Below are 12983 nucleotides of genomic sequence, written 5' to 3'. Positions count from 1 at the left end.
CCTCTGGAAATAATTTTTTTTATTTCTTTTAGAGAGAGAGAGAGAGAGAGAGAAAGAAAGAAGGGAGGGAAGAGCAGAAAGCATCAACTCCCATATGTGCCTTGACCAGGGAAGCCCGGGGTTTTGAACCGGCGACCTCAGTGTTCCAAGTTGATGCTTTTACCCACTGAGCCACCGCAGGTCAGGCTGAAAATAATTTTTAAAAACCTATTAAAATAAAAAAATAGCCTAACCTGTGGTGGCGCAGTGGATAAAGCGTCAACCTGGAAATGCTGAGGTTGCCGGTTCGAAACCCTGGGCTTGCCTGGTCAAGGCACATATGGGAGTTGATGCTTCCAGCTCCTCCCCCCTTCTCTCTCTCCCCCTCTCTCTCTCCTCTCTAAAAATGAATAAATAAAATTTTTTAAAAAAGATAAAATAAAAAAATAATAATAAAAAAAAGAAATCTGACCTGACCTATGGTGGCACAGTGGACAGAGTGTCAACATGGGATGCTGAGGACCCCAGTTTGAAACCTGAGGTCACCAGCTTGAGCACAGGATCATAGACATGACCTTATGGTCGCTGGCTTGGAGCCCAAGATTACTGGCTTGAGCCCAAGGTTGCTGGCTCAGCTGGAGTCACCCCCCACCACTGTCAAGGCACATATGAGAATCAATCAATGAACAACTAAGAGTGCCACAAGTACAAGCTGATGCTTTTCATCTCTCTCCCTGTCTCTCACTAAAAAACAAAACAAAACAAAAAAACTAAAGTGAAACAACTATGAGTTGATACTTCCTGCTACCCCACATCCTCTCACTGTATAAAATAAATCAATCAATAGTTAAAAAAAAAAAAATCGGCCCTGGCCAGTTGGCTCAGTGGTAGAGCATCAGCCCAGCATTTGGATATCCCAGGTTCAATTCCCAGCCAGGGCACACAGGAGAAGCGCCCACCTGCTTCTCCACCCCACCCCCCTTCACTTCTCTTCCCCCCACCCCCAGCCACTTACGGCCATGGCTCAACTGGAGCGAGTTGGTCACAGACGCTGAGGATGGCTCCATGGCCTCTGCCTCAGGTGCTAAGAAGGGCTGGGTTGCTGAGCAACAAAGCAACGCCCCAAATGGGCAGACCATCTCCCCCTAGTGGGCATGCCAGGTGGATCCCAGTCAGGGCACATGCTGGAGTCTCTCTGTCTCCCCTCCTCTCCCTGAATAAGAAAAAATAAAAATAAATAAGAGAAAAGAAATTCACCAGTAAAGGGGAAACATAATTTAAGGGTGTAGGATAGAGGAAGGTTCTTCAAAACAGGAGGATGTCACCCTGTTTTTAGGCAGAAAAAGTGACATAGTAGAGAGGCAAAGAATAGATTCCCGAGGGAAAGGGCAAAGAGTAATGAATAAAACAAGGTCCTCCAGCAAGGAGAGGCGAATAGAGAGAACCTGAGAGGTGTGGAGATAGGATCAACTTGCTTGAGAACTGCTGGGATGATGAAGAGAGAGAACCCCTGAGGAAAAAATCAAGGTTGTTTTTTTGGCTCAAGCACCAACATGACAAGCCTTGGACACTACCTATACTCATCCCTATCCACTGTTTCTCAAATCCAGGCTCTACTTTTCCTCCAATCCAGGCAACCCCAAAAGAGCTATCAATTTTTCCCTTTGAAATAATCTTAATGGATTTACCCCTTCTTTCCAGTGCAGACTGTTCTCAAGTCTAAGTTTTAATTACTATTGGAACAGACTCCCACGTCCTAACCTTGCCTCTCCTCTCCCCAAGCCAAACACAGACTTCACAGCACTTTTCAACTAAAGTCCCTATCTGGCTCCCAGTTCCTATCACATCAATACCAAATGCCACAGTCTGGATTTTTATGTCCTATTCCTAACTCCTCCCAAACATACCCAACCAATATCCAACAAGAACCTTCTAAAAATACAATGTTCATTTAATTCTCCACATAAAAAGTACCCTTCTAATCCAAAATCCAAACCCAACCAAGCCCAGACAAAGCCAATTCAAGTTCCATTTCTTCCTTAAAGCCTTGACTATTCTAGGTTTCATATCTCTATACTCCTCTCCTTAACCACTTAACTATCAATAGCACAGAACTTAGTACAGGGGCGGTTGGTGATTATTTTCTGAATCCCCCAAGATTGCACAGGGAAAATATTGTTAAAACACGAAGATATCTATTTTTAAATGGTAAAGTCTCTATTCAAACGTCCACCAGTGAACAATATAGTGTCTCTCTCCACCTAACGAAGCACTAACTAGTGTTACAGTACAAGTCAATTACAAGGTGAAATGACAAATCTAGCAAAAAGGTGCTGTTTTTAAACTCAGTGTAAATAATAAAGAACAATTCCAATTACAGGCAAGGAAAAGATGACCTAGGTCAACCAGTAAACAAGTGACAAAAATGATATGACAGGAAATTCAAAAGTGTTATATTTTTCTTTAATTGTTTTTTTTACTTACTCATTTTATTTTATTTTTAAATTTTATTCATTCATTTTAAGAGGGGAGAAAGAGAGAGTGAGAAAGAAAGAGAAGGGGGAGGAGCCAGAAGCATCAACTCCTATATGTGCCTTGACCAGGCAAGCCCAGGGTTTTGAACCAGCAATCTCAGCATTTCCGGGTCAACGCTTTATCCACTGCGCCACCGCTGGTCAGGCTTTGCTTATTCATTTTAGAGAGAAGAGGGGGCAGAGCAGGAAGCATCAACTCCCACATATGTCTTGACCAGGCAAGCCCATGGTTTTGAACCAGCGACCTCAGCATTGCAGGTGGACGCCTTATCAACTGCACTACGGCAGGTCAGGCTATGAATATAAAAGGATTAGGCCCTGGCCGGTTGGCTCAGTGGTAGAGTGGCGTGCAGGAGTCCGGGTTCGATTCCTGGCCAGGGCACACAGGAGAAGCGCCCATCTGCTTCTCCACCCCTCTCCCTCTCCTTCCTCTCTGTCTCTCTCTTCCCCTCCCACAACCAAGGCTCCATTGGAGCAAGGATGGCCCGGGCACTGGAGATGGCTCCATGGCCTCTGCCTCAGGTGCTGGAGTGGCTCTAGTCACAACAGAGTGACGCCCCAGATGGGCAGAGCATCGCCCCCTGGTGGGCGTGCCAGGTGGATCCCGGTCAGGCGCATGCGGGAGTCTGTCTGACTGCCTCCCTGTTTCCAGCTTCGGAAAAATGCAAAAAAAAAAGGATTAAAAAATGTTGCCAGGTCTCACTAAAACTGATTAATTCCTTAAATATTTTTATAAGACTTTATCTTCCTTATGATTATGATAACAAAATGAAGAAAGGCCCTAGTAAAGTAGCTCAGTTGGTTAGAGCATCATCCCGGTATGCCAAGGTTGCAGGTTCAATCCCCAGTCAGGGCACATAAAAGAAGCAACCAATGAGTGCAAAAATAAGAACAACAGCCTGACCTGTGGTGGCGCAGTGGATAAAGCGTCGACCTGGAAATGCTGAGGTTGCCGGTTTGAAACCCTGGGCTTGCCTGGTCAAGGCACATATGGGAGTTGATGCTTCCAGCTCCTCCCCTCGTCTCTCTCTGTCTCTCCTCTCCCTCTCTCTCTCTCTCTCTCTCTCTGTCCCTCTCCTCTCTAAAATGAATAAATTAAAAAAAAAATAAGAACAACAAGTAGATGTTTCTGTCTCTAAAAATAAAAAAAATTTTTTTCTATTTTTCTGAAGTGAGAACTGGGGAGGCAGACAGACAGACTCCGGCATGTGCCTGACTGGGATCCACCCAGCAAGCCCACTAGGGGGCGATGCTCTGCCCATCTGGGCCGTTGCTCTGTTGCAACTGAAACCATTCTGCCTGAGGTGGAGGTCTTGGAGCCATCCTCAGAGCCCCAGGCCAACTCTGCTCCAATGGAGCCTTGGCTTCGGGAAAAGGAAGGAGGAAGAGAGAGAGGGGGAGAGGGAGTGAAGAGAGAAAAGAGAGAGAGAGAAAAAGAGAGAGAGAGAGAGAGAGAGAGAAAGAGAGAGAGAGAGAGGAGAGAGAGAGGAGAGAGGAGAGAGGAGAGGAAGATGGGTGGAAAAGCAGATGGGTGCTTTTCCTGTGTGCTCTGACCAGGAATCCAACCCAGGACATCCAAAAGCCAGGCCGACGCTCTACCACTGAACCAACCGGCCACAGCCACTCTCATAATCAATTTTAAAATAAGGAATAATTTTTTTCTCCATATTTACTTATGAAATGTTATATCCCCCCCTTTTTAAGAAGGGGTAGAAGGGAAGAAGGAAAGAGGGAAGCAGGGCAGGATGGCGCAATGATTTGTTGTTCCACTCATCCATGTATTCACTGGCGGATTCCTGTATGTGCCCTGACCAGGGATCAAATACACAACTTTGGTATATGGCAGGGGTCAGGAACCTATAGCTCGTGAGCCAGATGTGGCTCTTTTGATGGCTGCGTCTGGCTCACAGACAAATCTTTAATAAAAAAATAATAACAAAAATATAAAACAGGCCCTGGGCCCTGGCTGGTTGGCTCAGTGGTAGAGCACCAGCCTGGCGTGCAGAAGTCCCGGGTTCGATTCCCAGCCAGGGCACACAGGAGAAGCGCCCATCTGCTTCTCCACCCCTCCCCCTATCCTTCCTCTCTGTCTCTCTCTTCCCCTCCCGCAGCCAAGGCTCCATTGGAGCAAAAGATGGCCCGGGCGCTGGGGATGGCTCCTTGGCCTCTGCCCCAGGCGCTAGAGTGGCTCTGGTCGCAACAGAGCGACGCCCCGGAGGGGCAGAGCGTCGCCCCTGGTGGGCGTGCCGGGTGGATCCCGGTCAGGTGCATGCAGGAGTCTGTCTGTCTCTCCCCATTTCCAGCTTCAGAAAAATACAAAAAAAAAAAAAAGAAGAAGAAAAAAAAAAAACAGGCCCTGGCCGGTTGGCTCAGTGGTAGAGAGTCGGCCTGGCATGCAGGAGTCCGGGTTCGATTCCCAGCCAGGGCACATAGGAGAAGTGGCCATCTGCTTCTCCACCCCTCCCCCTCTCCTTCCTCTCTGTCTCTCTCTTCCACTCCCGCAGCCAAGGCTCCAATGGAGCCAAGTTGGCCCGGGCGCTGAGGATGGCTCTGTGGCCTCTGCCTCAGGCACTAGAATGGCTCTGGTTGCAACAGAGCAATGCCCCAGATGGGCAGAGCATCGCCCCCTGGTGGGTATGCCGGGTAGATCCTGGTCGGGCGCATGCGGGAGTCTGTCTGTCTGACTGCCTCCCGGTTTCCAACTTCAAAAAAAAAAAATATATATATATATATATAAAAAACATTCTCATGTATTAAAATCCATTCATTTCCTACCATTCATGTTCATGGTTGCAGGTGGCTGGAGCCAATCACAGCTGTCCTCTGGGACAACACCAAATTTTTATTGGATAATACGCAACGTATTGTACACGGGTCATTGTATGGCTCTCATGGAATTACATTTTAAAACATGTGGCGTTCATGGCTCTCTCAGCCAAAAAGGTTCCCAACCCCTGGTATATGGAGACAACGCTTCAAGCAGCTGAGCAACTGAGCCAGGGCTGCTAGCCTCATTTTAAGTGGATTCATTTTTAGTGGTCCTCTTCTTTAGATAGAAGATCCCCAATAGAATATGTCAGACCATTCCATAACAAGCTACATCCTAAGAACTTTGAGGATCTCAAATTGGTGAATACCACCATAGTATAAATTCTCAAAAATATCTAAGTAAGGACGACTATAAAACAAACAATTACTGCCCTGGTCAGATGGCTCGGTTGGTTAGAACATAATCCTAAAGCACAGATGTTGTCAATTCAATCCTCGGTCAGGGCACATACAGAAACAGATTGTGCCTGACTTGTGGTAGTGCAGTGGATAAAGCATCGACTGGTTTAAAACCCTGGGCTTGCCTGGTCAAGGCACATATGGGAGTTAAAGCTTCCTGCTCCTCTCTCCTTCTCTCTCTCTCTCTTCTCACTCTAAAAATGAATACAATCTAAAAAGAAAAAAGATTAAACAAAAAAAGGAACAGATTGATGGTCCTGTCTCTCTCTCTCTCTCTCAAATCAATAAACATTAAAAAAAGAATTACTGGCCCTGGCCGGTTGGCTCAGTGGTAGAGCGTCGGCCTAGCGTGCGGAGGACCCAGGTTCGATTCCCGGCCAGGGCACACAGGAGAAGCGACCATTTGCTTCTCCACCCCTCCGCCGCGCCTTCCTCTCTGTCTCTCTCTTCCCCTCCCGCAGCCAAGGCTCCATTGGAGCAAAGATGGCCCGGGCGCTGGGGATGGCTCTGTGGCCTCTGCCTCAGGCGCTAGAGTGGCTCTGGTTGTGACATGGCGACGCCCAGGATGGGCAGAGCATCGCTCCCTGGTGGGCAGAGCATCGCCCCATGGTGGGCGTGCCGGGTGGATCCCGGTCGGGCGCACGCGGGAGTCTGTCTGACTGTCTCTCCCTGTTTCCAGCTTCAGAAAAATGCAAAAAAAAAAAAAAAAGAATTACTTCAGATCAGCCTTTGAGAAAACCAGGAGTTACTTCAGGCCCAACCAAGTGTCAAAAACCTTAAGAAGTCACTGCAGAAAGCCAAGATGGGGAAGAAAAGCAAGCTAAGAGTATTCCAATAATTCTCTGATTTCAAGGGTTCCAGTACTGTCTTCAATAATCTCAAGCGCCTAGCCTGACCAGGCGGTGGCACAGTGGATAGAGCATCGGGCTGGGATGCCGAGGACCCAGGTTCAAGATCCCGAGGTCACCAGCTTGAGCGCGGGCTCATCTGGTTTGAGCAAAAGCTCACCAGCTTGGACCCAAGGTCGCTGACTCGAGCAAGGGGTTACTCGGTCTGCTGAAGGCCCACAGGCAAGGCACATATGAGAAAGCAATCAATGAACAACTAAGGTGTCGCAATGCTCAACAAAAAACTAATGATTGATGCTTCTCATCTCTCCGTTCCTGTCTGTCTGTCCCTGTCTATCCCTCTTACTGCCTTTTGTCTCTGAAAAAATAATAATAATAATCTCAAGCGCCTTGAAGGTTAATCCATATCTTCTACGACATATTTTTACTAAAGGACTATGAAGTTCCACCTGACCAGGTGGTGGCACAGTGGACAGAGCATTGGACTGGGAAACAGAGGACCCAGGTTCGAAACCCAAGGTCACAGGCTTGAGCCCAAAGGTCGCTGACTTAAGCAAGGAGTCACATGGTCTGCTATAGCCTCCCCAGTCAAGGCATACATGAGAAAGCAATCAATGAACAGCTAAGGAGCTGCAAAGAAGAACTGATGCTTCTCATCTCTCTCTTCCTGCCTGTCTGTCCCTATCTGTCCCTCTCTCTCTCTCTCTGTCAAAAAGAAAAAAAGGACTATTAAGTTCCAATGACACAATATAAACCAAAGCACTTAATAAACTAAGGTATTTCCTGTTTAAACTTGGAGTTCTGGGGGCCAACCTTCCTTCAAAATTTTAACCAGCACTTCCAATGTACAAAGCTGTATGTGTACACTGGTAGGTATTAGAAGGTATCAACCCAATTAAATATAAAAGCACCAGGTCAGGATTATTAACTATAATGCAATCATTTCACATCACTGTATGCAAAACTAATATTTGAAGAGTTCATAAGGGTAAACTGAAGAGGCTTCTTTCTCATTCATGACTGGAGGCAAACAGTCTCATTCTAGCTACATATACAAAACAACAAACAATATGATCTTGAATTATGTGTCTTTATCTAATTCCAGACATGGGGTTTACAACCCTAATAACTACTTTTACTTTTGCCAAGAAAACCTTATTTTATCATATTATAGACAAAATAAAAAACAAACAGCATTTGCTAAGGGTTTTCTAAAACTTCCAGTCCTCAGCACAGGTCCTAACACAGAGTAAGTACGCTATGTCAGATGCATCAATGAAGCAACCGCAAATAGTCTGAGTCCATCAACAGTGTACAGCTATATACAATTTTTAATTATACCTTTCCCAAGCTATATTTATTGTTTAACTAAATTTGCATTTTAAGATTGACTTCACCTTTTTAAATCCTCAGTTAAAAAATATCAATGGCAAAAATCAAAGCAATAGATTTCAACCACAACGCTGAATCAAAGGCCTAAAAGAATAAATTAAAGAGACTTGCTTCTTTGAGCCCATAAAGTCTTTGAGCAACTTAAGATTTTCTGCCTGAAAAACATTTTCTACATTTATAAAAGTTTGATAACTTTCATTTTAGATGCATATATATTGTCTATAGACTCTAATTTTCTTTGTCTTTTTAAGATTTTCTTTTTTGATTTTCGGAGAGAGGGAAGAGAAAGAGAGGAAAGAAGCGGGAAGCATCTACTCTAGCAGTTGCTTCCTGTATGTGCCTTGACCAGGGATTCAAACTGGCGACCTCAGTATTCCAGGTCAATGCTTTACCCATTGTGCTACCACAGGTCAGGCTTCACTGGTTTTTTAATAGAACCAATAATCCACTGCTATCTCTTCGATGAGAACCAAAAATGAGATTTCTACTATTGGTATGCTGCTCAAGAAACGTCTACCTCTATCATTAATCTAGGGGGGTTTTTTTGTTTGTTTGTTTTTGTATTTTTCTGAAGTTGGAAAATGGGGAGGCCGTCTGACAGACTCCTGCATGCGCCCGACCAGGATCCACCCGGCATGCTCACCAGGGGCGATGCTCTGCCCATCTGGGGCCCTTGCTCTGTTGTAACCAGAGCCATTCTAGCGCCTGAGGCAGAGGCCATAGAGCCATCCTCACTGCCCCAGCAAACTTTGCTCCAATGGAGCCTTGGCTGCGGGAGGGGAAGAGAGAGACAGAGAGGAAGGAGAGAGGGAAGGGTGGAGAAGCAGATGGGCGCTTCTCCTGAGTGCCCTGGCGGGGAATCAAACCTGGGGCTCCTCCACGCCAGGCCAATGCTCTACCACTGAGCCATCCAGCCAGGGCAATCTAGGTTTTTGTTTTGTTTTGTTTTTTTAATTTTTTTTTTTATTCCTTTTTAGAGAAGAGAGAGAGACACAGAGAGAGAGAGAAGGGGGGAGGAGCTGGAAGCATCAACTCCCATATGTGCCTTGACCAGGCAAGCCCAGGGTTTCAAACCGGCGACCCTTCAGCATTTCCAGGTCAACGCTTTTACCCACTGCGCCACCACAGGTCAGGCCCAATCTAGGTTTTTATGTAAATACAAAAGCAGAGCTATACACGGCAGGGCAAAAGTAGGTTTACAGCTGTTCATTCAGAAAATAATACAATTAATAAACAACAATACAATAAACTGTGTTTCACGTACTGACAACCGTTAACCTACTTTTGCTTCATGGTGTAGGTTTACACACACACACACACACACACACACACACACACACACACGAGATCAACATGAACCCAAGAAAAAGATCTGTCTAAGCCTCCAAGAGGTTGCCAACACAGCCTATCCACTCTAAAAATATCTAGAACAATACTCAAAAGAACTACCAAAAAACAGCCGTGGCCTGACCTGTGGTGGCGCAGTGGATAAAGCATCAACCTGGAAACTCTGAGATTGCCGGTTCAAAACCCTGGCTTGCCTGGTCAAGGCACATATGGGAGTTGATGCTTCCTGCTCCTCCCCCTTCTCTCTCTCTCTCTCTCTCTCCCCCCTCCCTCTCTAAAATGAATAAATAAAAAAAATAAAAATAAAAAAAAACAGCCGTAGCCAGGTAACTCAGTTTATTAGACTGCAGGGGTCCCCAAACTTTTTACACAGGGGGCCAGTTCACTGTCCCTCAGACCGTTGGAGGGCCGGACTATAAAAAAAAACTATGAACAAATCCCTATGCACACTGCACATATCTTATTTTAAAGTAAAAAACAAAATGGGAACAAATACAATATTTAAAATAAAGAACAAGTAAATTTAAATCAACAAACTGACCAGTATTTCAATGGGAACTATGCTCCTCTCACTGACCACCAATGAAAGAGATGCCCCTTCCGGAAGTGCTGCGAGGGCCAGATAAATGGCCTCAGGGGGCTGCATGTGGCCCGCAGGCCATAGTTTGGGGACCCCTGTATTAGAGCATCATCCGGATCCGCCAAAATAGCAGGTTCTATCCCCAGTCAGGGCACATACAGGAATTAACCAATAGAGATAAATGAGCAGAGTAGCAGATCGAGTTTCTCTCTCTCTCTTCCCCTTCTTCTTTCTCTAAAATCAATCTTTTTAAAAAAATATCAAAAGATAACTACCAAAACAAAAATTTTAAATCTACAACCACCCAGCTAAAAAACTAAGTACTTAAGCATTTTAAGATAAGACTTAACAGAAACAAAAGCAGCACACCTACATTATCCTTTTACCACTATAAAGAACAGCAGGGCTACATGGTAGAGTGAATTATTTAATGCATTCAAAACAACCACCACACACGATAAAATTCTGGTTAAATCATGACAGTATTTCAGAGATATTTTTAAGGGGTAAAATTTGACTAATGTTCATGAAGCCGACTCATCTTAGCTACTTCCAATTTGTGCACAAAATGCACTTCAAGCTGCAGCAAGAGTCCTCTCATTAAGAAAATATGTCATGCCTGACCTGTGGTGGCGCAGTGGATAAAGCGTCGACCTGGAAATGCTGAGGTCGCCGGTTCGAAACCCTGGGCTTGCCTGGTCAAGGCACATATGGGAGTTGATGCTTCCAGCTCCTCCCCCCTTCTCTCTCTCTCTCTCTCTCTCTCTCTCTCTGTCTCTCCCTCTCCTCTCTAAAATGAATAAATAAATAAAAAATTAAAAAAAAAAAAATGTCATGCCCTATGTAGAAACAGGACTACAGATAATGGATTGGCTCATCTGTAACTCACAATACCAGAAAGCAAAAGCTCACTTAAAAAAAAAACAACCCTAAACAAATGTACACCACCACCTTGAAATATGAAATCTGAACTAAATCAAATACCCTTAAAAGTATAAATCTTAGTCCTCAAAAAAGGTAATTGGAAAAATCTAAAAAGAACCAAACTCATACAACAGAGATAAATTTAAAAATCAAAGTAAAATTTACCCAAAAAGCTTATCATTAGCAATAGGCTTTTAGCTGTGAACTGATAAGCAACCAAAAACCAATTAGTTATGTTTCCCTTTAAGTCGCCTATATATATACATTTATGTATATATTTAAGTTGTACCAAAAACTGCTTACAAATGGCAATTCCTGTGAAGTAGATGATGATGAAGTTCCAGGTAATTCTAGCATGTTTCCTAATGTACTGGTACTGGAGTCTGGATCATCCTGAAAAGATAAATTTATTGAGTTTAATTGCTCTTGTATGGTAATGTTTGTATCTCCTAGTGAAAAGGGGGTTGGGAGAAGGGATGCTTTTTCATTGCTGCCGTCCACTTCATTTCTTTGCTTATTTTTCTGCGTTTCAGTTTGAGGAGCTAATAATGGCAAGAATGGCGATTTGACTGCACCGTGTCTACTCTCTGGTGTGCTGTCTTGTTCATTTCCCATGGCCATGTCTACACCATTCTCTGATTTAGGCTCATAATTGCAGGTGGCATTGGTCTGAGTTTCCTCAAAGATCTCCTCTATACTCTCATCCTCTGTGACTGGCTGTTCTGGGTTCATTTCAGAATCTATATCTGCATCGTCCACACAAGTAAAATTCTCAAAGTGCAGAAAGCCATTCTTGACAGTCTTTGTTACTTTTACCTGGAGTTCAGGGGAGTTATTACAAGAGGGTTCCTGTTTCATTGCAAGTGCTGTTGGACCACCAGGACTCAAGGAAGTGCAAACAATTGGCGACTGAGCTCTTGAATCACTTTTTTCAGGGTCTTGAAAGGATTCTGATCCATCGGCAGACCCATTTAAATACTCTATATTGATCATGGAGGCCAAATCCTGTAGTCTCCGCAGTGGAATGTAACAAGATGGAGAATCTTGTCCATAAGCATTTTGGGATGTTCCACTGGCAGTCGATAACTGCATAGTACACCCATTAAGTGGCTCAGAAAAATTGGATTGACCATTACCGAAAGGGCTGTCCTTGTCTTCAGGGGCATCTAAATTCACTGGATTGGAAAAGGACAGCAAACAATTTCTTCTAGGTTCACAGGTCTGATCCATCCTGCGCCAGCATCAACCTGGAATCCAAAAATACAGCAATTAATCTGAGTTAATAGGCCAATTGAATCTTCAAAATGGCAGCCACTTCCCAGGCCTAGTGGCCTCGACGTCTTTCTGCTGCACTTCCATGGGCAGAAAAGTTCCCCAGCTGACGATGGAAAAATGGCCTCAGTGAGCCTCCACAAACTCCATCTTCCTGGAGCTGGGCAGATCTTGCCACATAGAAACAGCTCGTCCCTTTTTCCTGCACTGCAGACTGGCGGACAGTTGGACTGAACTAAAATTAAAATCCCTTTGGCAATAGTAATTCCCAAACCTGAAATAGCAATCTTCTTCCCCCTCCCTTGCTGAGGATCCAGCGGCCAGACGAACTCCCAAAGGAAGGTGGGATGTGGGGTTCGAGAGAGGGGTCCCGGACGCCGCACAAAAAGGTTACCCCCCTCCTTTCGGGCGCAACGGTCACAATAGCCCTGCACCCTGCGCCCAGCCGGCGCCGGAGCCTTTGCAGCGGCCGAAGCCAGGCCGCAGGCCAGTCGGCCGAAGCGGATGCACGGCGAAGCTCGCCTTCCCGGCTGAGGCTGGCCCGGTCCACAGCTGCAGGGCCCAGAGGCTGGGACGCCGCAGAGGGAGGTACGGAGGCAGCCGATGAAGCCAAAGCAGGGCAGCAGCTGCTGTTACAGCTTGACAAACATGGCTGCTGCCGACGCCGCCTGCCCGGGCCGCGCTCCTTCCTGCAGCCGCCGCAGAACCTCCTGGCCGAGCCGATCGCGCTCATCAATATTCAGTAGCAAGCAAAGTTTACTGCGGGAGGGCGACCGGCCCCGCACTCCCCAGCCGGCTACCTGACGGGAGGCAGAGGCCGAGGTGCGCGCGGGAGGCCGAGGCCGGCGGGGCACGGGCCGTGCCGGGAGGAAGTTCGCG

At 45.8% G+C, this 12983-nt stretch overlaps 1 protein-coding gene across 7 annotated transcripts in view; it reads right to left on the bottom strand.

The window, feature by feature from the left end:
* NSD1 (nuclear receptor binding SET domain protein 1) overlaps window positions 1–12983 on the bottom strand; it is a 183736-nt gene that overhangs the window by 169549 nt on the left and 1204 nt on the right. For 3 of the 7 annotated variants that reach the window (XM_066272301.1, XM_066272300.1, XM_066272302.1), the window contains exons 2-3: window positions 11969–12079; window positions 11136–11225 (exon numbers count right to left, since the gene is read on the bottom strand). In XM_066272301.1, the coding sequence (XP_066128398.1) occupies window positions 11136–11225; window positions 11969–11998 (120 nt within the window). In that variant the 5' untranslated portion in view covers window positions 11999–12079. Of the gene's footprint in view, window positions 1–994; window positions 1193–11135; window positions 12080–12983 lie in introns of those variants that run through there. The other 4 variants (XM_066272299.1, XM_066272303.1, XM_066272298.1 and 1 more) reach the window with 2 other exon arrangements.

This window comes from Saccopteryx bilineata, chromosome 4 (assembly GCF_036850765.1).
Source record: "Saccopteryx bilineata isolate mSacBil1 chromosome 4, mSacBil1_pri_phased_curated, whole genome shotgun sequence".
Classification (NCBI taxonomy): Eukaryota; Metazoa; Chordata; class Mammalia; order Chiroptera; family Emballonuridae; genus Saccopteryx; species Saccopteryx bilineata.
This window is presented reverse-complemented; position numbering and strand designations above follow the sequence as displayed.